Source organism: Camelus ferus, chromosome 13, assembly GCF_009834535.1.
Source record: "Camelus ferus isolate YT-003-E chromosome 13, BCGSAC_Cfer_1.0, whole genome shotgun sequence".
NCBI classification, from domain to species: Eukaryota; Metazoa; Chordata; class Mammalia; order Artiodactyla; family Camelidae; genus Camelus; species Camelus ferus.
Genome location: NC_045708.1, coordinates 38,219,891 through 38,245,276, shown reverse-complemented (window position 1 = coordinate 38,245,276; position 25,386 = coordinate 38,219,891). Strand labels below are relative to the sequence as shown.

Genomic DNA, 25,386 nt, shown 5'->3' with positions numbered 1-25,386 from the left:
CATGTGTTCATTTTGAAGTGGGCCCCACAAATTATCTAGTCAGTCTTGCTTATAATTTTCTTTTTACTTAAGCCAGCTTGATTTGATTTCCTGTTATTTGCTAACAAGAGTCTTAATTGATTTGGAAACTTTAGCTGAACTTGCCGGGGGTTTTAACTTTATACTTTGTTCTAACCATTATATTCAAATAACTGGGAATGTGATGCAATGTAGAGAACGCAGGCTTTTATAGATGTAGAAAAGAGGCTCAGAGAGGCCCACTAATTAGCTTAGCTTCTAGGGTAAAGTTTTAAGATTTGTTTACTTACTTGTTTATTTTCACAGGAAGTACTGGGGATTGAACCCAGGACCTTGTGTATGCTAAGCATGCATTCTACCACTTGAGCTATATCCTCCCTCCAGATCTAAGATTTGAATTCAGCTCAGTGTGACTCTAGAAAGTTCAGTAGAAGTTTCTATGATCATGGAAATATTCTGTATCTGCACTGTTCAATATGGTAGCCACTAGCCACATAAGGCTATTGAGCCCTTGGAATGTGGCTAGTGCAACCAGATAATTGATTTTTTTCTGTGTAAAGCAGGACATTTATTCTCCTCGTTATCTTAATATTTTCATCTCATTGCAAATTGATTAGTGTTGTTTCCAGTGAAGAAGACTCTACTGAAGTAAGTTTAAGTGTGTGTGCTTGAACAAATCTAGTCCCAAATTCACACGGGTGTGGCTAGCAGTCCACTTATTTGATTCAATGGCTCAAGTGATGACAACATTGGTTTGATACCAGTTGTCCTTGTCAAAGTCCTATATACATCCAGTGACCAGAAACTTTTTTCGGAGACTGCGATAGTTAATTTTATGTGGCAACTTGACTGGATCAGAGGATGCCCAGCTATCTGATCAAGCATTATTTTTGAGTGTGTCTGTGTGTTTCTGGCTGAGATTAACAGTTGAATCAGCAGAGTAAAGTAGATTGCCCTCCCTAGTGTGGGGAGGGGCATCCTTCAATCTTTTGTGGGCTTGAACAGAACAAAAGGGCAGAGAAAGGAGGAATTTGTCCCTTTTTTTCCTGCCTCATTGCTTGAGCTGGGACAGCTCATCTCATCTTAGAGAACTGAATTTTACACTTTATTTCTTTTTCACTACTTTCACTTTAAATAGTGCTGCTGTATTGGTGTGCACAGATCCAGAACTGGTGTCCTTCCCCTGCACCCCAACACTTGATTGGATTCAGTTGCTGCCTATGGAGGGGCTGAACCGGTCACTGGCGCCCTCTGTTTCGAGGCTCTTTGGCAGAGTCTGGCACATAGTAGGTGCTCAACAACAGCAGCTGAGTGGTTTTGTAGGTGCTCCGGCCTGATTTCTACAGATGAGGAATCTAGATGTGGGTAGGGGGCTGGAAAGGGAAGAAGAAGGGGGTGTGAGTGTGCCTATCACCGAAGCATCAATTTACCCCGACCCCCAATGCAAACAACGGAGAGGACCAGCCTCAGCGGAGGTCGGACAGCCCCTCAGTGACTAACGCTCACAGGAATCCACACCCAGCTGGGTTGGTTGTCCACAGAAACCTTCCGGGAAGGGCCTAGCCTACAGTGAACTGGGGAGACGTGTCAGGGAGGAGATTAAGGCGCCTCTGGTATGTCTCTGGAAAGCAGCCAACAAACCCAGAGCTGTCATCACCATAAACCCAGCTGGGAGCTCAGACAGCTCAACCTAAACTCACTTTGATACACGGTGGAGGGGGTGAGGCCCCAGGCCTGCTGGTTTCCAGAAGCAGCTCTCGGCACCTCCAGCCTGGGCCCCTCTTTGAAACCAGCTCTCCTCTTGCCACCCCATTGACCAACACCCCCTTCCCTGAGTTAACTCCTGGCTTATTCAGGTCTCTGACTATATGACCCCTTCTACACCCACCCCTCCTATGCCTCCTGTGCTGAGTCGGCCCCTCTGTTGACCCTGGGGAATCATTAATAATTAGCAAATACATCGACCTTGCTAGTTTCCACCGTGGCATACCCGGCACAGCCCAACTGCAAACTCACTTCTGCAGAGTGGGGCAGCTGCCCTTGTGATTTGGGGCTCATTTTTGATGACACTCTGTATCTTCTCTACCAATAACATCTTAATCGGTGCAGCTCAAGTCTCCCAGGAAGCATCTTCCGGGCGTCCTGCTGCCCAGCAGTTTCAGCTGCTCTGGAGGGCAACTCCTTGCTCTTTGGGGCCCCCAGTTCCTCCCAGTATACCATCTAACTTTAAGAATGATCCATCAAGTTGTTTCAAATGACATGGTAACAAATGGAGACATTTTATTCTCACAGATTTTTACTTCCTTGTCAGAGCCATTCACAAGGGAACTGGGGTTAATCCTAGGTGGTGACTGAGGAGGGGCCTGAGTTAGTGGGAGGAGGAGGGGTTGTTGTATCTGGGGTGATCAGGGAAGGCTTCAGGGAAGATGGGGCATTTGACCCGGGCCTTTAGAGACATTCCAGGCAGAGGAGGTAGCACGGGCATGGGTGCGGAGACCTGCGAGAGGATGCCAGACTCAAGGAACTCCAAGTTGTTTGGATTATAGAAGCTGGAGGTATGATGAGTGGGAGGAAGTTGCGTGCTGAAGGGGCGAGGTGAGCAAATACAAGCCCCTGAGGACCTCACACACGTCCCTAAGGAGCAGGGACTTCATTCTGGAGGCTAGAATGTTCCAGAGTGTGTTCCCCAAACCCCAGACACATGGAATTCTCTGCTCCAGAAGAGAACTTTGCTTCTGTACCCACTACTGGAAGACTTCCTCCAAAATGTTAGTTTTGTAAAGGCTCTGCTAAAATGAATAATAACTGCCTGTGAGTGTCTGCAAGGCACCAGGCAATGCTCTAAGCGTGTAGCACACATCACTGTTTTTGACCCACATCACAACCCTATGAACTAGGTACTATTGTATTATTCCTATTTTATAGAGAGTTTAAGAAATTTTATAGAGTGGTTATGGTCACATAGCTAGTAAGTGATAGAGCTAAGATATGAACTTGAACAGTCTGACTTTCCTGGAGCAAAGAACAGGCTTAACTTTGTTTCATCCAGCTTTTTTTAATTATGGAAAAAATGTTTTGCATATCTAGTAACATTGTAAGGCCATTGATTCTGTGGGCAATGGGCACTATTAAAGAGTTCTTATCCAGGAGCCTTTCTTTTTGATTTGCAAATATCCTTAGTAAACTCATTATCAGTCCCTTACACTTTAGTGTGAATTAGCCCTTGCTTAGAGCCCCTCAGTTTTCTTATAAGCTCCCTGAAGGCAAGTACTGTGTCAACTCATTGCTGTGTCCCTAGTACCCAGGAGGGGTGACTAGGGATGGTGCTATAAGAATATTTGCCTGAATGAGTTGTAACTTTCCCTGTTGAAGACAGTGGGAATGATGGATAGAAAGGCCTGGAGTCTGGAAGGCAGGTGGTGGTCGTGTTGGAGTGTGAGGGACAGGAGGCAGGAATGGTTGTGGGGGCCCCACTGGGAATCAGAGTCTTGGAGCTGAAGTGGAAAGCAAGATTCACCTACTTCATGGCATGACTAAAGGCCAGGCCTGGACATTGATTGAAATGCAAATCCAAATATCTACTCAGAATGGTTTCCCCTCTAGACAGTAATTAAACCACCTGGTTAATTGGAAAATGAGGCACTTGTTGGAGCTGAAGGAAGAAAAACTCAGACTTGTAGAACCCCTTCACCCAGAAAGCTACTGGCAGTGAGCAGGGGATTTAGAAGACTGGCTTGTTGAACCGAGGGATCCTTAGAAAACACCTAGGCTGTTTCTGTCATTCTAAGGAAGGCAAGACTGAGGTCCAGAGAGGTCAAGTTCACAGAGCTGATTAAATTGAGACCGGAACCCTAGGGTACCCTCCCAGTCAGGGGCTCTGCCCATGGCTTCAGGGCCTGCACCCTGATCCCCTCCACCCGGAGCCCCCATCCTCACCTTGCTGTTTGTTGGCTCTGTCCCCTCTGTCAGGAGAGGCCAACTTGTGCACACCCCGCCCTACCACAGACCCACTGCGCTCCCTGCTGCCACCTGACTGCCCCTAATGAGATTACAGACTCCCGGTGAAATGGACGAGAATTAATTCCCTCTGGCTTTAAAGGGCAGGCCAGGCCACAAGAAACAGCAAAAACAAAAACAAACAAACAAAACCCCTTTCTCTAAAACAGCTAAATGTAGAAGATGATCCTAACAGCCCTTCCCCTCCTTGGCACACTGCAGTTCAGCACTGCTTTCACAAGCATTCTCTGGATGGAACGCCGCACCAGCCCTAAGGAAAGAAATGCTATTTTTATGTCTGGTTGGTGGGGGACCCTGAGGCACACTGTGTGCTTAGATGGCTTGTCCAGGATCACACAGCTAGTAAGTGGCAGAGCTGGGACTTGAATGTAGGTCCTTAGGGCTCTGTCATCTTTAAAAATAGCAAGCCCTGAGAACCTACAGGGTTCCCAGCTTTAGGCTTAACTAAAGCAGCCCTGAAATATACACATCACAGGGGGTGGCAGAGCCCAAACTGGAGCTCAGGTCCACTGGACTCAAAGCCTACATCCCCCATGGTACTGGGAAGCATCTTTGAACCCATCCACCTATTCATGTGGTAGAAACCAAAGCAATGCAGGCCTGAATTCCACTCTGCCTCTTTCTAGCTCTGTGACCATGGCCAAGGGACCCTGGCTCCTGGGTCTCAATCTCCCTTTCTGTAAAATGAAGGTTGGAACTCTAGGGTTGTTGGGAAGATTCCCGAGGGTTCGCATAGGGGAAGCAACTAGAGCAGGCCTGCCACACAGCACATACTCTTTCCTCAGCCTCTCTTTGCCTCAGTTTCCCCAAGTGTAAAAAATGATATGTGTAGTACTTACTTCTTGGGATTTGTATCAGGATTAAATGTGCTAATACAAGTAATGTGCTCCTAGAACACAGTACATGGTGCACAATAAATGCTCAGTGCTGGCGACTGCAGCCTTGTTATCTATTGATTGTTGCTAGTTGGTTGTTACTTATTATTGCTAGTTATTGCCTTGCCTTCAATTCTTTCTGAAAAGACATGGAGGTAAAAATCAAGCCAACCAAACAAATGTTCCTCTTGCTCCTCCCACCAGTCCCTGGGCCCCTCCCCTGTTTAAGAGGAGCACTTGGCTTTGAGGTCTGAACCCCCAACCATGTGGCCTGCTCTAATTTCCCAGGCTCTAATCTGCTCCCGGCTCCTAATGATGCAGCTGGTAATAGGATTGTGGCTTCCCTCTAGGGCAGCCACGCAGGCCATGGCTATGGGGCTGGCGACAGGTGCTTAGCAACCCTGACCACCTGCCCGCTGAGGAGCCAGAGCCCCCAGTCAGGACCCTGTGCCTGGGCTGGCCTCCCGTGTATGGAATGGTGCTGTGCCCCAGGCCAGCAGGCTGGGCTCACCATGGCACTGGGTGCCATCCTGGCCCGAGGGCGGGACGTGTGCAGGCGGAATGGACTGCTCATCCTGTCTGTGCTGTCCGTCACCGTGGGCTGCCTCCTCGGCTTCTTCCTAAGGACCCGGCGCCTCTCACCACAGGTCAGCCACCCGGGGCATCACAGGTCCCCATCTTGGAGGGCTGGGTGGGCCTTAGGGATCTGGAGGTCACATTCCCACTCTTTGGCTCCCTGATGACATGACAGTGGGAGAGTCACTTCACCTCTCTGGTTACCAGTTTTCTCATCTGTAATGTGGATGTGACAAATACATTGCAAGACTAGAGTGACAGGGCAAGTAGCTATAAATCAGCATCTCCAGGTGAATAAGAGGCAAGGATGCCTCATTAGAATAACCTCAGGCTAAGAGCTGGCGGGGAGGGGAGACTTGGGTCCCTAAGCATGCAAAGCAGGCATCGGATAACACCTCCCAAAGCAGCTCATGGACAGACTCAGAAAAGGGCATTCTAGGCAGAGGGGCATGAAAGACTTCCAGGGGCATTGGAGCAGGATGCTCACTGCAGCTAGAATGTAGGCTGTGAGGCAGGGGCTGCACACAGGGGCCATCAGGCCTCTAGATCCCATCACCAAGCATGTACTCGGGGCAACCATGAGAAGCTTGGAGCAGGGCAGTGATAGGTCAGACCTGAACTGGGAGACATCCCTCTGGTGCTGAGTGGAGGAGGGGGGAGCGGTGGGACGGGGAGGGGGCAAAGTGAGGGGTGAGACATGACAGTGGGGCTGAATGGGGCAGATATGAGAAGTGTTTCCAAAGAGGAAGCTTCAGGATGTAGCAGCTTATTGGATGTGGAGTTGGGGGATGGGGAGGCAAGGCAGGCCCCCAGGGCTCTGGCTGGTGTGACTGCAACAGTGAAGATGCTTTGCCTGGGAAAGGGCCCTTTTCTCACTTAGCACCATCTCCTACAGGAGAGGGAGGGCCACTCATCTGGCATGAAGGGAAAATTATTGACACTTTCTATCGGTAAGGAAGACTATTCAGGATTCACTATAGGCGTCAAGGCTCCAGCCATACAGGAGGGTGATCAGACTCAACTCCAAGTAAAACAAAGACAACTGGAGATTTACAGCCAATCAGCACAGTGAGGGGCCAATGGAGAGAAAATGACTAAGAGGAGACCTCAAGGGTAGAGTCGGGGGATTCTTGCTAAACCCACTTTAACAGGACTCTTGTTGAAGGCCAAGTTGGGGGCTGGATTCTCATTAAATTGACTTACCTGGGTTTTTGCTACATGTAGGATGAGGCAGGACAAAGAATCAGCCCAAGGATGAAGCTTAGTTGAAAAGAGGGCTCAGAATAGCCTATCTCAAGTTTCGTCAAGGAGAGAGTCCTTGTCAATGGGCTCCTGGAAGACTCCCTATTTCATAAATTCCTCTTCATGCAGCTCAGCGATATCCAATGTGATCTCAACCACTGGGGCTCAAGGCATCACAGTCCATCTTCCATTAAAAGGAAAACACCCATCTCTGGGAATTTAGCCCAATTATTCTAGTGACACTGTTAAGCTGCTATCAATGGTTCAGGGAGAAGCATGGACTCTGGAGGCAAAGGAACCCTGAACTTTGACTCTACTAGTGTGGCCCTAAAATCCTATCTCCTTTCTGGGCTTCAGTTTCTTTATCCGTAAAATGGAATGGAGGGCACTCTCTGTCTGCTAGGCTTGTCATGAGAGGTAAACAAGTGTTCAGCAGTGCCTGGAGACAGTGGGTGCTTAGTGGGTGTTACTCCACTCCTCCCTCCCTTCCCCGCCTGTCCAAGTCCCACCTACATTAAGAACCACCTCATATATTCCCCTATCTTATAAAAATTCTTCCAGACCTGCCCACATCTGAAATAATACTCTCCTCCCACATTTACTCCGTGCTCATTCCACCACCGGAACCCAGCTGCTAGCGGTCTTGCTTCAGAACCATTTGTTAAGTGTCTATTTCTCCCATCAGACTTCGACTTACTGAATATCACATGGACTTTCTTGAACCAAAATGTGAGCCTAGCTCAGTGTCACAGAGAGAACTCTCAGCTAATTGCTGAATGAAACTGGCAATGGCACAAACATTCTGCAATCCCCTTTCTTTAATTTTCCTCAGCAACTAAAATATATTTCTTGCAGGAAGATTATTTTGTGAAAACAAATTGGAATGCCTGCTATTAAAAGCCAAACTCATCTGGGACCTCCTTCGCCAAAGCTGCCTTCCCCATCTGTTTGGAAACACAAACGTGGATTAACTTGCTGATAAATTGAAGGAAGGATGTGGAGTCTTAGAACAGTTATTTGGCAGGAATTGGCTTTCTCAGCATCTTCCTTTGAAATCCAGGAGTTGTTTGTTTGATCTCTGCTTATGACTCAGAAACCAAACCCTTCTTATTTTGTAAGCTTATGCAACAAGGCAAAATTCATAAACAATATGCAAAATGGTAGAATGTCCTATTTGTGAAAAGAACTGACAAAAATTACCAAGATTTGTCTTTAAAGATGAGTCTCTCATTTAAAAACATAGATCCTTTTGAGAGTTCCAGTTAAACCATGATGAACTTAGAATTGCATCCATTTTCCTTCCTTTCCTGGATTTCCATCAAAATTATAGTAACGGAATTTTTAAAAGATACAAACTCCCAAGAGCAAAGATGATATATAAGGAGACAACTGAGGAAAGAAGTTGAGGGATTACAATAAATTAGACAAGATGGGACGTGGATAGAGTAGAAAGATCTCATTTGGTAGAGCACAGAAAGCTGAAATCATGTGTCTGTAGAAGTAGATGCCATTTGAGTTTGTCTTGGACTCTGAACTTGAACGTGTAAGTGCTGCAGGAGGCAAGGGTCAAGCATGGAGTTGAAACTGGGGACACTGGTTAGAATTTTTGTAACTGGAGCAGTTAGACCCCTAGGTCCCTTCCAGTTCATGTAATTGGAGGACTCCTTATCCACTCTCTATCCCCCTGCCTGTCCCAAGGAACCAGAGACGCTTGACTTGGGATATTAGGCCCATCTGTGTGTACTGGGGAGGGGAGGTGGTGAGGCACATGCTTCAGATGAATTAGTGGACAGTGGACGTCTGCATCCTGAGTGTGGGGTGCCCATACGATAGCTGTCAGCTGGGCTTAGGCACAGCCCCACCCCCCAGCCAGAGGTAGGAAGGGACTTCTCTCACTGAAGCTTCAGAGACAAGACCTCCAAATTCTGATGTGAAGGAGAATCCTCCTCTATCCCACCCTTCCTGCAGTGAAAAAGCCAGACCCCCACCCATCACCCTTCTTTGAGGAACATCAGTTGATAAGTTCTACTCACACACACAGAAGCTTGGTGCTTCACACTTACATACAAGCAGAAGCTGACGTCAAAGCTTCTGATGTGGAGACAGAGACCAAACGAACGGAAGAGGGGGTCTCCAGTGAAGCAGAAGCAATGAAGGGAATAGAAGGGAGCTTTTTAAATATTTTCTTAAGTTCTTCAGAGATAGGAGAGAAAATATAGTGACCATAAAACAGAACAGGAGGTAAAAAGAAGAAACAATCCAAGAGCAAGAAGGAGATTTTTGAAATTGAAAATAGGTGAGCCAAGATAAAAATGCAATCACTGGGATAAAGCTGCAGAAATCTCCCAGAAAGTAAAACAAAAAGAGATGAAAATAGAAAAAAATGAGACTGTCCAACATTCAACTCACTAATAAGAGTTTTAAAGAGAGCTAACAGAAAAAAAATGGAGAGAAAAATGTCACAGAGAACACAAGAATATTTCTTAGAAGTGAAAGGTGTGTAAGCACTATGAATTGTAGAAAAAAGGAAAAAAGAAGAAAATCTCATACCATGGTCCATCACTATGAAAATTACAGAAAAACTGGAGATAAACAGATGATCCTTAAACGGTTCTGAGGGAATAAAACAGGTCTAATGTACAGAATAGGAAATAAGAATGGCTCCGAAGATCTTAAGTAATACTGGAATCTAGAAGCCAAAGAGAAAATGCCTTTGAAATTTGGAGGGGAAATTATTTTAAACTAAGAATCTTATATATAACCAATATATTATCAGAGGTAAAAGTAGAATAAAGGCATTTTTACTATGTAAGGATTCAGAAGTTTCTCTCTCATTCACCCTTACTGAGGAAGCTACCAAAGGAGATGTTCCAGCAAAACAAGGAGTAAACCAAAGAGACAAGGAATCCTGGACAGAAGGGATCCTGCACAGGAGAAAGCCCCAGAAAAAAAAAGCAAAGAGGGGACCCATGAAAACCATTGGGGCTAGAGAGCAACCTGTGCAGCCTGAAACAGGAGCATGGAGAGATCCTGGACTGAGGTCCTAGGGGCCTAAAAAGGGACCAGTGTGTTTGAGTAGGTAGAAAATACTATTGTTAGGCATTTTACAAGAGATGTTAAAGCATTTGGAGGAAATCGATGAGTGGGTCACAGAAAACAAGGAAAATGAAAAATCAGTCAATTATTAACTTCAGGAAAAAAGTGAAGGTTGCACAGAAAGGAGGCATGTGAACAATATTTTGTGATCAAAACATTTTAAACCTTGGCAATTAATTTAACCAAAAATCGATATAATAGTGAAATGATAGGAGGAAAAAGGGAGTAGGAATTAATCCTCATCTGTCATGGCAGGGAAGTTAACAGATGTCAAAAAAAGATATATCTAGAAATAGCATTATAGCCATATTCTTTACAGATAACAATACCTAGGGGAACAGCTAGAGTTGTTGAGGATGGTCACTCCTGGGGTCGAGGATAGAGATGGGTGAGGAACGGCTGCCTTATAATCATTATAGTACTATCTAAATTAAAGAACATACACAAGGATTAAAATTAATAAAAAAGACATAGGCATGATGGTTATATTTTTAAAAGTAGATTTTCTGGTGTGTTGGAAATGGTAGTGGAACGGGACCAGGAGGCCTGCACTGTGGCTAACTCACTCTGTGGGCAAGTCACGTCCCTCTCCTGGCTCCACTTCTTCATCTATAAAATGAGTCAACTGAACCAGAGATCTTTAAAACCCCTTCTCAGCACCAAAATTCTATAATTTGGGGCTTTTCAAAGAATCAGGCTATTAACCTTGGGTTGTATTTGGCTTTGGTTTAAAAAAAAAAAAAAAGAAGGCAGTTAACAAGTACAAAAATTTAAGTCAGATGGTGTTTGAAAATCCATGTACTGGCCTTACCCACGAGCTTACCCTCTGAGGAAAGCAGACTCCAGCAAGCATTGCCAGAAATAGCAACATTGAATTAAATTAAATTTAAAAAGTTCAAAAACAGCGCACTCAGTTAAATTTGAACTCCAGACAAACAACAAATAATTTTTATAAGTAAAGTAACAATATATGATATGTATAAGTAAAGAACAAATATTTGTGGCTTATCTGAAATTCAAACTTAACTGGGCGTAGGGGTTCCTTCTTCTTCAGCTATCAGGTTCTGGTCATGTGACCAGTTACTCCAGAGACAGCTGACTGGGCAAGGACTTGACGCCCTCAACCAAGGCCTGGTTGATAGGCTGGAACCAGCAGCCTATGAGGAAGCCGGAGGCAAGAACTCTGCTCAGTAGGGGCTCTTTAATACAGAGTGGTGTCTCACCAGCCTAATCCAAGTCTCTCTTTTTCAGCATTTTAAACGTGAGCAATGTTTCAAGGGGCTGGTAAGAAACTGTGAAAGTGTAGGGTGAGGGGTGCTAGACAGGAGACCTAGGACAGAAGGAGAAACTGACTCAAGAAAGCCATGGTCAGTGAAGCGGGTGAGAAAGGATAAATTGGGAGTTGGAGATTTGCAGATACTAACATATATATGTAATACATAATGACAAGTTCATACTGTATAGCAAAGGGAACTATATTCAGTATCTTGTAGTAACTAATGGTGAAAAAGAATATGAAAATGAATATATATATGTGCATGTATGACTGAAGCATTATGCTGTACACCAGAAATTGACACAAAATTGTAAACTGACTATACTTCAATAAAAAAAAATATATATATATATATATATATATATATATACACACAAAAAAAAAAGAATGCCATGGTCTATTTATGAGGCCATCTCCTCTTAAAGCAGACTGACAACTTTTCCAGTGCAGGAACTGGGCCTAACCCATTCTTGGGTACCCAGTATGATGCCTTGCACAGTATGGGTTGAATGGAGGTATGAACACTATGCAGCCCTGCCCTCTTGCCACTTACATGAGACAGATTTATACCACAGCTAGGTGGGTGAATGGTGCAGAGGTGGGGGAGAGCTGTTAGTTACTGTGATTACTGACCATCTACTCTCATCCAGGCGTTCTGCCAAGTGCTTTACACACATCCTCTCATTTAAGCCTCCCGGCAGCCCTATGAAGTGGCTATTACCTCATGTTACAGATGAGAAAAACTCAAGGAGGTGGAGTAACTTGCTTAAGGCCACACAGTAACTTGTAGGGGGCCAGGATTAGAACCCAAGTCTATTTGACTGCCAAGCCAGTGCTTTCCCCATGGATTCTGCTGCCCACATGCTAGACGGGAGAATGCAGGTGAAATGGTGCTTTGAAGATTGTAAAGCAGCTGTGAAGTCTGCGTGCCTGGTATAACCCCAGCTCCTGCTGTGTTTTCAGGAAATTAGTTACTTCCAGTTTCCTGGAGAGCTCCTGATGAGGATGCTGAAGATGCTGATCCTACCACTCGTGGTCTCCAGGTGAGGGGCAGGGTGTTTGGCTGGGAGGTCTGGGGAGAGGGGTGTGGGGAGAGGATTCTGTACAGAGCTTGCAGGTGCCCTGCTCCTGCTGGGGTGGCTGGGCTGCAGGCCCTGCATACTGTGACTGCAGGGCTTTTAGGAGGAGAGGGCTGTGGTGCGGGCTGCTGGAGTCTGGGTCGTTCAGTGGTACCCGTTGTTTCAGTCCCATTCAGGGGACATTTCAGTGACCTGAACAAGTGATCTGGAGTCTCAGGGTGTGACCTGACTCCAGGGTAGCTCAGGGCCAGGGAATTCAGGGATTGCTCCCAGGGAGGGACTCTGTGGTGAATGCGGCAAGACGTGGAGAAAAGATGACCTTGGAGATGCTCATGAGATGATGTCCTGGCTCAGCTGTGTGTGTACTGGCTTTGCAACCTTGGGCAGGTTATCAAACCTCTCTGACCCTCAGTCTCCTCATCTGTAAAAGGAAAATAATAACACCTTACTCCAAAGGGTTGCTGCAAGGATCATAGGAGGCTATCTATTTGTGTGAACTGATTCCGGGGCTGATCACAGGGTGTAAGGGCGGTGGGCGGGAGATGAAGTTGGAGAATGGGTTCTTGCTCAGTCATGAAAGACCTTGAATACCAGGCTAAAGAATTCAGACTTTACCCACTAGGATGAAGGCCACAGGAAGTCCTTGGAGATCACCTGGGCCCTATCACTCATGTGCTGGGTGACCTTGGGCAAGCCCCTGCCCCATCTAGGTCTCAGATTTTCCAGCTGTGTAATGAGTTGGCCACTCCAGATAGTATCTGAGAGCCCTTTGCTCTGAGGCCGTGTGTTCAGAATCCTCACCTCCCAGGATTTCTCTGCAGGAAGGGAAGTGGACAAACCTCTGAGTCCTGGGAGATGTCGTGGGCTCTGTCCCCTGGGGCAGGGTCATCAGCCTTCCCAGCTTCCCTGCTGCTGAGGAGCCAGCCAGTTCCTCTCCCCTTTCCCTCTAGGCTGGTGGAGATTATGCTCTCCAGGCCCAGGAGGCCAGGTAATGTTACTCTCTGCTGCCCACAGGTGGCTTCGTCAAGCTCAGTTCAGCTTAATGCAGGCAGCATTTGGGTCTCTCAGGACTCAGCCTTCAGGGCCCTACTGCTACCTCCCTCTGGAAGCCTTCCCTGCCTCCTCAGCCCTCTCCTGTTTTTGTCTCCTCTTCACATGTTCTTTGAGTCATTCGCTGAGGCAGGGAATCTGTCAAGGTCACCAGGAGCCTCCATTCTGTGAACCCCAAAGGACACTCTGAGTGCTTGCTGGACACGATCTGTCCACAGAGTGGATACACCTGGTACAGCAGTTGACCTTTCCCTCTTGAAACACTCCTCCCTATGGCATTACCCTCTCCGGCTTTGTCTGCTCTCTGCTCCTCCATCCCATTTTCTCTCCTTCTGCTCAGCCGCTGAACGTTGGCGATTTCTCAGGCCTTTTCCCATCTGTCCTCACAGTGTTAAGATACTGCCTGCAAGCCCAGCACTTCCAGACAGAGCTCTCCCTCCCAGACCTCCCCTCCGAGCACTGCTCAAACTCCCCATTTGACACCACCGCTTGATGTTTCACCAGCATTTCAACTCAGCATAACTACTTGAGATTTTACCAGCAAACCCGTTCCTTCTCCTGTTTCCTACTTGTCAGTGAGCATCAGCTCCGTCTACCCGGGGATTCAAGCCTCCTTGCTCACCCTTTCCCGCAGAGCTATTTAGAGCAACTCCAGCTGACTTCCCCCAGCTGGATGGAACCCGGCATCACCCCCACCACACAGGTGCAGGCTCCGCAGTAACCTCACTGGTCTCTTGCTTCGGTCTGTGTTCCCCTCCCCTCCATTCCCCACCTAGCGCCCAGGATACCTCGTGCAAAGTCGATCAGGCCCTGCCATTCATTCATCTAAAACCCTTCGATGGCCTCCATGGCACTTAGAATAAACCCTCACATTCTTCATCTGATCAGGGAGGCCCTGCAGGATCCTCCACTCCACCTCATCTCATACCTCACTCACCCCAGTTCCCTGGGCTCTTAGTTTACTAAGCAGATGCAATCCTCCCCCATCTCAAGGTCTCCACCCATGCTGTTCCTTCTGCCTGGAATGTGCTTCCCCAACACTTTACATGTCTTCCCCTTCCTCCTCCTTTATGTCTTCATGTCCCCTCCTGAGAACGTCCCTCCCTGCCTGGCCCCCTCACCACCACCTGCACTCTGCCCCACCACGCCCTCTCTCTTTTCCAGCACAGCACTTATTATATGTTGTTATTCTGTACATATTTAATATTGAGCTTGTTTCTCTATCTTTCACTGGACCATGAACTCTGTGAAGGCGGAGACAATATTCTCTTGAGGTTCCACTCGGGACCTCGCCCAGTGCCTGGCGCATCATAGGTGCTCATTCATACTTGTCAAGAGGATTAATGATTTCAACAGTCATGTGTTGTGCTTGCTGGGTACTTGGTCGTGTCCTGGTTACGCCAGATGAATGAGGTCCTTCCCTGAGCAGCTCACAAGCTGTGAGGGAGACCGATGAGAAAATAGACAATTACGCGGCAGCCAAGTGTGCATGTTGGAGGAAGCACAGGACTCTTTCCTGTTGTTTCCGTTTTCCCCAGGTGTGGTGCAGTGTTGTTAGGCAGCCTGACCTTCCTTTACCGTGGACTTTGCTTACTGCTTGGGTGTTGCCTGTTACTCAGAACAGAAGCCCCTCAAAGGCAGAGGCCCTTGCATGGGCCCTGGAGTCAGACAAACCCAGGCCCCCATCTTGGCCCTGCTGTTTCCTAGCTCTGTGACCTTGGGCAAGTTATTAACTCGAAAAAAATCCTGGAGTCAGAGGGTCAGAGGCCTGGGTCCTACACCTGCTTCCAGCACAAATCACCTTGTGATCTTGAGGAAGGCGTCCTCACCCTGGGCCTCAGTTTACCCAGGTTACCCAGTGGCTTCGGTCCGAGTCCTGGCTCTCAAAGACCTGGTCTCTCCATCAGACTCAAGTGCTTTCTCTTGGCTGGAAACGGAATGTGGTATTAACTTGAGAAAAGCCAGTGTGTCTTCATATGTTTTGTTTGTTTATTACACAGTTTGGGCTGGTGCAGAGCAACTGTGTCACTGAAAAATGAAAGTGCTTTAAAACTGTTCTACTAAGCAAGAATTAAACCTTCTTGCAGGGAAATGACACATTTCTGTGCCGCTAACCCCTCCATCCCTGAACCTTCCTTCCTTTACCTTCAACTGGTCTATAACCCATCCATCCCTCCATCCTGCCACCCACTGTAGTTCCCTGAGCCCCTGCCCCTGGCCAGCCCAGGGGGCTGGGCATTCCTATCCTCAAGGAGCAACCACTCTGGTGGGGGGTGTCTCTCAGGACAGAGCAAAATCATCAAAGCGACTTTGAAAATTCAGATGTCAGGCCTCAGGCCAGGCTTCCTGAACCAGTGCTGCCAAAGGGCCTAAACAGGGAGCTGTTTTAAAACATCCCCGAGTGTTCTAATGATTTAAAAAAGAAACCCTGATGTCTTGGGATCAGGTCTTCTGGCTGGACAGCTAGAGAGCCTGGCACGAGGGCTGCTGCTCTTCTGTCCCCAGGGGCTCCGAGCCGTAACCCCAGGAGACAGAGGTTTTCTGCAGTGTACTTGCTCCAGGGCAGTGGGAAGGTACACATCACAGCACGTTTGCTTCCGTTCCAATAACCTGGTCCCCAAAGCCTGGTACCCATGACTCTAAATGCTCCCACCTCTTTTCCAGGAAAACCTGCCTCCCTTTCCTATGCCAAGGCCCTGGCATCAGGCTGGTCACCTCATTAATCCCTAAACAAGCTGAATACAACCTTCACTCTTGCTGCTCCCCTTCCTCAAATGCCTTCTCCTCTTAATTAGTTAAGCCCCACTCTGTGTCAAGATGCATATCAAGTGTCTTCTGTGAAATCCTCCCAGCTCTTTTATTTATGCATAACTACTGATGATGACCCAACTGCATCCCTGATGCTGCTGGTAAACCTGGATGGACTCGGTACTGTTAGCTAAATGACTCAGCTGGCATACCGCATGATGGGGCGCACACATCATTTTTTCCACAGTAGTGACGTAGATATAAATCAGCATTCTATCTGGACTAGCCACTCATGTTGCTGAACAAGAAATGGCCCTGCCAACAGGTAGGACCAGTCACCATGACCCCTCCTTGGAGAAGGGCCAGGTGCATTGCTGTTTTCATGTAAGATACTGGGAGGCGGTCATCCACACTAACTTCTACGTGGTGGTCAGCGTAATAGATTTTTTGCAAGAGATGAAAATCTAATAGCAAAGAGAAGATGAGATGTAAAGAAGTATGGGCAGTAATGGTGGGGTTGGCATGAGGGGCGAGAAGACCCTGTGCCTGCCTTGGAGGGTCTGTCTGGCAGGGAGAATGGCACAGAGATACTTTGTTCCAGAGAACGGAGCCCCAGGGGGAAGAAAGTGGGGCTCGTGGCCTGGGTTAGAGCCCAGCTGAGTCACTCTTCCCACAATATGGCATCTTCCAGCTCACAGGCCTCTTTTCTCTAGCATCTACTCCAAACCAGCCCCCAGCCTGAGCCCCTCCTCAGACAGGCACGCTATGGTCCAAGCCAGTGCCACCTACCCAAGCCAGTGCCACTTCCCTCCCAATGAGGGAGGCGAGCAGGCAGCACAGGCTCCAGAGGAAGAACGGGGCTTTGGAGTCGCTCACAGACATGTGAACTTGACCAAGTCTCTTAGCATCTGAGCCTCAGTGACCTTATCTGTAAAATGAGAAGATCATCTATGTCCTTCTCAGGGTTATTCTGAGAACAAAATAAGATGATGCACTTGGAGCACCCAGCATAGCTCCTGATACATTATGGATGCCACATCTTTTTCCCAACTTATTAAAGCATCACCAGGCTTCTTCAAGGCCCAGATGAGATAGTTCATGAAATCCTCCATCTGTTTCTGCTCTCAGCAAGCAGACCATTGGGGTGACTTCTTCCCTCCTCGGGCTTACTTAGCACCTGCGGCTTACTTGTCACTTCCTCTGGAAAGTCCCTTGATTCAGGCACACTTGGCGCTCCCTCGGCACTGATACGGATACAGTGCACATAGCACTCCTCCACCTGAGTCCTGCACATCGGTGTTAACGGCAGCCTTCGCAGGGGCACGGACCGGGTCCTGCACATCTCCCTGTAACACAGTGTCCTTTGCCCAGAGCCATTCCCCATGCCATAATTGTCAAAACTGCCCCATTTCCCATGAATTCCTAGTTCTTTCTGCCTCTTGCTTTTCTCTGCCCTCATATGCCTACAACCAGCTACAAGGCGCAGCCTTTGCCAGTTTCCTATTCAAGTGTAATCCCTTGCTTTCAGCGGTTCATAAATTTTGCAGCTTCACCTACAGATGGGAGCAAGATAACAGGTAAGGATTACATTAAGAAGTGTAAGCCCTTCAGCCATCTCTTGGTGTTCGTCCTCTCTCTCTCTCTCTCCCCCTCTCTTTCTATGTGCTAGTTATCTATTGCTGTTAACAAATTACGACAAACTTAATGACTTAATACCATTTACCATCTACCAGTTTTCATGGGTCAGAAGCATGGCTGAGTTGGATCCTCTGCTTAGGGTCTCACAGGGCTGCAATCAAAGTGTCACTTGGGCTATGTTCTCATCTGAAGGCTCAGCCAGAGAAGAATTCACTTCCAAGCCTATTCATGTTGTTGGCAGAAGTCATTTCCTTGTGGCTGTTTGTCTGAGGGCCCATCTGCTTAATGGCTATCAGTTGGAGACCACCCTCAGGTCCTAGAAACCACCTGCAGTACCCAGCCTTCTCGGCTTTTCCAAAGGCAGTTCCCCTGTGGCTCATTGCTTTGTCAAGGCCAGGAGGAGTCTCCCTCACTCGCCAGTATTCTAAGACAAAGTCTTATGTAACATAATCTTAGGCATGACATCCCATCGCCTTTGCCATATTCTGCTAAAAGCAGGTCACAGATCTCACCCACACTCAGGGAGGATTACACAAGGGCATGGATCACTGGGGGTTGCCTTAGGGTATGTCCACCTCTCTCCCTCTCTTTCTCTCCACACCTTCCTTCTCTCTATCCCTCTTCCAAGACCAGCCAGAAATCCTGCCCTCATTGTCCTTAAAAGTCACCTCCACTCATGCCCTGTTCCTGAAGTGGGGTGGGGTGGAGGTTCTGTTCAGCTTCTGGTCCAAGTGGTTCATCAAGGAATTTCTTCTGAACAAGGACAACTCCCTTACCATAAAAAGAATTCTGAAGAATATGAATTTATCTCTTTCCCAGGGACATCAGAGGGTCTGGTACATAGTAGGTGCCTAAGAAATGTTTATTAAATGAATAAAGAGCAGTGGAAGGGAAGTTGAGGCAGAATTCAGGGATGTTTCATGACCGACATTTAAATTGAATCTTGGAAGATGGTTAGGAATTGTCTTTTTAAAATATTTTATACTTTTTAAGTTATATAAGCAAACACAAACATTGTGGATAACCAATAATAATAATAATCCTATCATCCCACAACCCTAATTCTGCCACTGTTCTCTTTTTTCTTAAACATGTTCTTATTCTTACTTGTGAGTTTGCTAGGCCCAGGGTGTGGCCCTTGGCTGACTGGTTTGGAAGCTCAACCTTGCCTGAGCCTCTGAGCTGGTCAGGCCTGTCCTCTGATGCTGGCAAGAGGTTACCAATAAACCAAATGCCAATTTATTCATTCACAGAGATAAATACAATTGCTAAGAAGGACAGATGCACACAGCCTCTGGCTAGAGCATTTCTCCCTGCAGGCTTATCACTTGGGGAATCCACTGGTTAAATCTATCTGCTGGCAGGATAACTTAATTATTTAATGTTATAACAGGTCTGGGTCCAGGTTTGCCATTTTCAGTTAATTTCTGGGGCCCCACATGATGGAGTCCCATTCTATGTGCATTTAACTTAAGTGAATTCAATTACATGTGCTATGAAAAAGAAAAATAATTTAAAGGGGGAAGGCAGCTTCCCCTGTTCAAAGAGCTAGCCCGGGGTGAGCGTGCCTCACCCTGAGGCAGCCTGAGCTCCCACTTGCCCTTCAGAGCAGCTCCCTTGGGCAGCCGTGGTTCTGAGCCACGAAGAGTGGGTTGTTCGGTTTCTCTCTTATATCATGGCCTCTACGTGTATGCTGACTGCTTCAGTTGGTGTTCACCTAAAGAATCAGTAACTCATTCCAAAACTGGGAGAGAAAACTGTCTGGAATGAAAGTATATGAAACAAAACCTCCTGAACTTTATGGACAACGTAAGGGATCTTCAAGGGCAAATTTAATTATGCTTGGTTTTTGCTCTGTGCACTGACATGAGAACTTAATATGCTGAATATGGTCCTACTCCTCCACACAGACAGGAAGCCCAGTGTCTTCCTCTGCACCTCATGGGCTAAGGTCGGCTTATTTCATTCAGTGGAAGTAGATAAAGCGAGAACAGGAACATCTGATCTCCTTGGACTAGCCCTGTTGCTCTGCTTCCTTCCACATGGTGTCGCTGTTGAACACAGGTCCTGCATGGTTTGGTTAAAGCCTGCACACAGCCCCTTGCAGGCGCATGTTCCCGTTCAAGCCACAGGGATGCTCTGCGCTGGCTCCTAGATTGCACCAAAGAGCTCAATCGTCATTCCTCAAAGCAGCTTCAGTTATACCCTGAGCTTAGCTCCCTGGGGTAGAGCCCTGAGTCCATTTTCCCTCCTGGCAGGTTAGCCTTTTAGTGCTGACAGGCCTTGTTTATGGACACCCTGATCCTAACTTCAAAACTGCAGGGAACAGGGGTTGGAGCCTTAGTCTTTTTTTTTTTTTTTTTTAACATTTTTTATTGATTTATAATCATTTTACAATGTGTCAAATTCCAGTGTTCAGCACAATTTTTCAGTCATTCATGGGCATATACACACTCATTGTCACATTTTTTTCTCTGTGAGTTATCATAACATTTTGTGTATATTTCCCTGTGCTATACAGTGTAATCTTGTTTATCTATTCTACAATTTTGAAATCCCAGGCTATCCCTTCCCACCCTCCACCCCCCGGTAACCACAAGTCTGTATTCTCTGTCTGTGAGTCTATTTCTGTCCTTATTTATGCTTTGTTTTTGTTTGTTTGTTTTTGTTTTTGTTTTTTAGATTCCACATATGAGCGATCTCATATGGTATTTTTCTTTCTCTTTCTGGCTTCCTTCACTTAGAATGACATTCTCCAGGAGCATCCATGTTTCTGCAAATGGCATTATGTTGTCAGTTTTTGAGCCTTAGTCTTTTTTCTCTCGGAAGGCCCCTGAGCTTCTCATGCAAATTGGTGCCCCTTTCCATAACTCTGCGGAACTTAAGGTCTCAAGGAGGACACGTCTATCAGACCACCAGTCTCCTCGCCCTTCCCCTGGACAGTGTGTGCCTTACTGCCTTAACTATGCCATCTGAAAAATTCTTAAAAAAAAAAAAATTGACTGCAAGGAGACTTGCTGTCTCTACCTTTGAACATAGAAACCTCAGGTGAAATTTAGAAAACTCTGCCTCACGTTACATTGGCATGGGAACAAGTAGTATGATGGTTAGGACCTGCCACGGAGTTATCATGTCCTTGAACTAGGGCCCCCCTCCCATAGGTGGTGTTCGGATGGGTGCTGAGTGTTTTGCCACTCTCACCTCGCTTCTCTGTGCCCCACTGCTGACTGAGTCCATGCTCATTACATCTTTTTTCATTAGAAAAGTCAAGCTTTGGGGACCTGGGAGCCTTCCTTTCCCATTTTCTCCCAGTAATACTTGTTGCTACTCTGATCCCTTTTGCTTTTAATTTATAGTTTAAACCAAAGAGTATTGGCAAATTTCTGTTCCTTTAAATTCTTAGAGGATACCTTACTGTTACTTCTGCAAAAGTAAGTCTATCTGCTTCTTTTTTTTTCACTCAACATAATGTCATAAAAATTGTCCATCCCACACCCTTATCTTTGTACTCCTGTTTCACTCTTCCACTCAGGGGCTGGAGCAGAGTTTGCAGAGCCCTTTTCTTTTCACTAGACACTTAGGCTGCTGTTGGATACCCTGCTGGGACATCACTCCACCCTGGGACTCTAGATTTACCTCACCTTCTGTTATTGAGCACACTCTTGGCCTCAGCCATAAGATAGACACAGCGCCATTTGCAAACTTACAAAGTTCTGAGCCTTATTTTCACACGTCCCCAGACAAAAGCTACATGAGGAACCCAGGGTGGGTCACCCCTAGCATCTGAATCCAGCTAGGGCCTCCAAGTCTCCACTTGCTTTTTGCCAAACCCTCCTCTCCCCTTGTTCGTCAATTTCTTAAATCAGGCATCATTGAAGGAAAACTGGATCCATGTGTTTGTGATTCACTGATGCTGAACATGGCAGCGTGTTTTGTAAGCTCCACATCACAGCAAAGAAATCAAGTGCGTGTGTGGGTGAGGATGTGAATGTGCGTGGGTCTCTACATGCATGTATGGTGTGTGTGTGTGTGTGTGTGTGTGTGTGTGTGTGTGTGTGTGTGTGTATGTGTACATGTGTAGGTATTGCTTTCCTTTCTATTTCTTGTAAGAATTTTGAAGTGATTTTTCTTAGAATCAGGAAGTCATATTTGGCCAAAGAAACTCAATACTCCCTTCTCCCCCTTCCCAAGGAACTCTAGTTTGGCAGAAAACTTCCAAACACCCACATTCTAACTTACTGGAGATGGTCCAGGGCCAAGCAGCCATCGAAGTCTGGTTTGGGAGCCAGTGTGCAGGGGGCAGCTGCCCCAGGCATCCGAGGATAGACAGTGAGCGGGAGGAGGCAGGAGGAAGGGGCAGCCTGGGCTTCTGGGCTCTGCCCCGCAAGCCAGGGGGCAACTGTTCTTAGCAGAGCTCTGCTGACCTCTCTGATGGGAGCCCTGGGATCTCTCTTTGGCCCTCTTGCCGAGTCAGCTGACCTCCTTACTCATCAGGAGGGGAATAAGGCCCAGCTGTGGGCTGTGGGTGGGGTCAGAATGTTAGCCTGGTGACTCCGAAAACCTCCTAGATTTGATCACCCATCACAGATTCCCATGCTCTTTCCCCCTTCCAGTTAGAGGATCCCTACCCCTCCTTCAGGATCTAGTCAGCAGTCACCTCTGGGAAGCCTAGCCTGCTTCTGGCCTCTCTCAATCCCAGCCGTGACCCAGGGTTTTGTGTTGTCCAGCCTGCTGGTCTCCACCCACTTGAGGACCACAAACCCACCTCCTTCATTTCTGGGACTCACACACACAGAGCAAGTGTTCAACATGGGGCACATCGGGGACCTATCTGAATCTGGGGAGGTGGGTGAGGTCTGGAAAAAGCTCCTTATGCTCTTCTCTGTGGAGGACCACCTCACAGAGAGGGTCTCATTCAAGAGCCTCGGGCGGGCACACCCAGCAGAGCCTAGGGGGAGTAGACACCAGCAGCCCCCCTGGTGGAGGGTGGGGACGAGGAGACCTGTGTTCTCATATACTCTGGGTGGGGTCTTTCCCTCCTTCTGGAGGAGGGCTCCTAACCACAGCACGATGGCTCTGGTCATAACCAGCCATGACCATGATGGGCATCCCAGGGAAGTCATTCCTAATGGTGGAGATGACAATCTGCAAAGGCAGAGCACAGTAACAGTCATCCGAGGGGATGCTGGCTCCCTCTCACCTGACATTCTTTGTCTTGTGGGAAAGAAAGGGGTAGAGGTTCTTCTCATGTGGATTGGGAACTAGACTGACCCTTATTACACTTTCCTGGTAGAAAGTGGTTGAGACTGGTTGATGGTCAGACGGTGAGCTCTCTGAGGGCTGCAGCTCCTCCAGCTTTTGCTTTTGACTGAGTTCAAGCTTGTTATTTGCACATTCCCAGTCGATCTCCATCCCATGCCCAGGGGCCTGGGAGGGAGAGGCCTGCAGAGGGCAGTTGGGGTTGCCAGGGCAGCGGCAGCCCCCTGGGCCCATGCTTGTCTCTGTGCCGCCCCTACTCCTCCCTCTCCCCCCACCCCACCTCCCACTCTCCGAGCCCTGTGCTCCCTCCCCTCATGGTCTCTTAAGTGGAACCAAAGAGAGCAGGGCTGGGCCCAGTGTGGGAACTCTCTTCCCTGGAGACAGATTTCATTCTAATAAGCTTCACTAGCCCACAGTAGAGGTAGTGAGTTCTCTGTCTTCTGAGCTATGTAAACAGAGGTGGTAGACAAATTTCTGCCTTTGGGAGGTGGGTACTGGGACCAGATGACCCAGACTTTAGCCAAGTGGGAGTCTGGGCATCCTGCCTCAGGTCTTAGCAGGAGCTGGCTTGAGGGGGTGGGGGTAAAGCTCAGTGGTAGAGCGTGTGCTTAGCATGCATGAGTCCTGGGTTCAATCCCCAGTACCTCCATTAAAAAAAAAAAGAAGAAGGCATTGGCTTGAGGGTGGGGGTGCAGCAGAGACATGTGGGGAGCATAATTTGGTACTAACATGGCACTTGCTATCAGCTGCTGGGCCTGTCATCTGCTCAGGGGAAGGAAGTAGGCCAGGATACTTGGAGGGGCTGACAGGACTCTCACAGATCCCCAGATACTGCCATCTGGTTGCCTGTTGGGTGGACTCCCTGCAGCTACATCCCGGGGGTCAGCTTGGGAGAGTCTCAGCTGAGGTCAGCCGAGGCCAGAGCCCAAGGACTCCTTCCTGTCTCTAACATCCCAGGGCCAGGCTGTTGTGACTATGGATGTTGTCATGCTAAGTAGACCAGGATTCAAACCTGCTTACTCACTGTGTGACTCCAGCAAGTTGCTTGCACACCTCCAGTGACTGGGAGTTCACTACTTCTCAAGGTGGTCCCCTCCAGGGCAGGACAGCTCTGTTTGCTAGAAAGTTATTCCTGGTCCTGAGCTGAGATCTGCTTCCCTATGACTTTCCTCATCAGCCCCAGTGTTCCCCAGGTCTGCTCTGCTCTACTCCACAGCCCCTGCCCCACAGGCTGGCATCACTGTCACCTGCCACCTACCCCAGCTACACTCTTGGGACACACACCTCTCCCCTGTCCCTTTCCCAGTGAATCTCAACATCAGGGCAGGTCTGTGGGCTCCTCAACCAGCCCTCCAGGCTTCTAGCCCCACAGGCTGAGGGCCCCCCAGCCCTTTGGCAGCCTCGTTCCCCAGTGACTCATCAAGCTGGCTGCAAACCCCCAAACTTCCCCTCCCATGAGCTGCCGCTGCAGCTCAGGCCCCCCTTCACCCCAGAGCTTGTGCTCTCTGAGCTGTTGGAGCCAAGTGTGGCTCCGCATGTGTCCGTGTTCACTTTCATCGTGTCAGTCAGAACTGGCCTGCGGTCCCGGCCTGCTGGGGTCTGCTTATTCCCAACTCCCTCGTCCAGCACATGAGCTGTTCCTCCCAGTTTCCTGTCATCTACAAATCTGATCCACATGCTGTCAGCAGCCTTGGCCAAGCCAAAAATGGCCAGGAAGGAGAGAGCTGAAGGCCGAGCCCCAGAGTACAACTCCAGAGACCCTGTCAGGTTCCCATCACTCAGAAGAGGGCACTGCTCACAATAATCATTCCCCCAAATTCCCAAAAGTTCCAGTGCCAACTGCCCCGATGTCACACAGACACACAGTGCCAGGGGCATTCCCCTAAACCTGGCTGGTCCAGGTGACTTGTTCTCTGGGAATGCACAGGAGGTGCACTTGGTCACCAGAGCTCACAGTTCAACCCTTTTCACAGTCTGGTCTAGAACTCCCCCTTGGCTTCACATCACACACACACCAACAAACCTGCACCCAGGCGAGGCCAGGCCCTGGGCTCTGAGGACGTAGAGCTGAGCCAGATTCAGCCCTTCCCTGGAGGAGCTCACAGTCTGCTGGGGCTGGTGGTCACAGAACAGACAATGACACCCCCGAGTGGATGCTCATAATTGGAATGTGTTGAATACTTGCTATGAGGCCGGCACTCATCTAAACCTAGATTAGCACTCACAATAAACCACCATTATCCTCATTTTGCCCTCCAGTGGAAACTGAGGCACACAGAGGCTCAGGAACTTGCCCAGGGCTCCCAGCTAGTGAGGGACGCATGAAGGAGCCCACGGGAGCTGCCTGGCCTGGCTGGCTCAGGGAGGCATTCCAAGGGAGGTGGTGCCTGACTGGAGACTGGAGAGCAGCAGGAGAGGACCAAAGCAGCAGGAGGATGAGGCAAGGGGACTGGGGGCCTTCAGTGTCCACTGCTACACTTAGCACGCCTTCCTGCCAGCCCCCCATGTGCCA

General features: G+C 48.1%; 1 protein-coding gene across 3 annotated transcripts in view; it reads left to right on the top strand.

The window, feature by feature from the left end:
- The first annotated feature begins 5,214 nt into the window (after positions 1-5,214).
- Positions 5,215-25,386, top strand: part of SLC1A7 (solute carrier family 1 member 7) — a 44,767-nt gene continuing 24,595 nt past the window's right edge. For 2 of the 3 annotated variants that reach the window (XM_032494301.1, XM_006180146.3), the window contains exons 1-2: positions 5,215-5,557; positions 12,064-12,143. In XM_032494301.1, the coding sequence (XP_032350192.1) occupies positions 5,381-5,557; positions 12,064-12,143 (257 nt within the window). In that variant the 5' untranslated portion in view covers positions 5,215-5,380. Of the gene's footprint in view, positions 5,558-11,843; positions 11,983-12,063; positions 12,144-25,386 lie in introns of those variants that run through there. The other variant, XM_032494300.1, reaches the window with a different exon arrangement.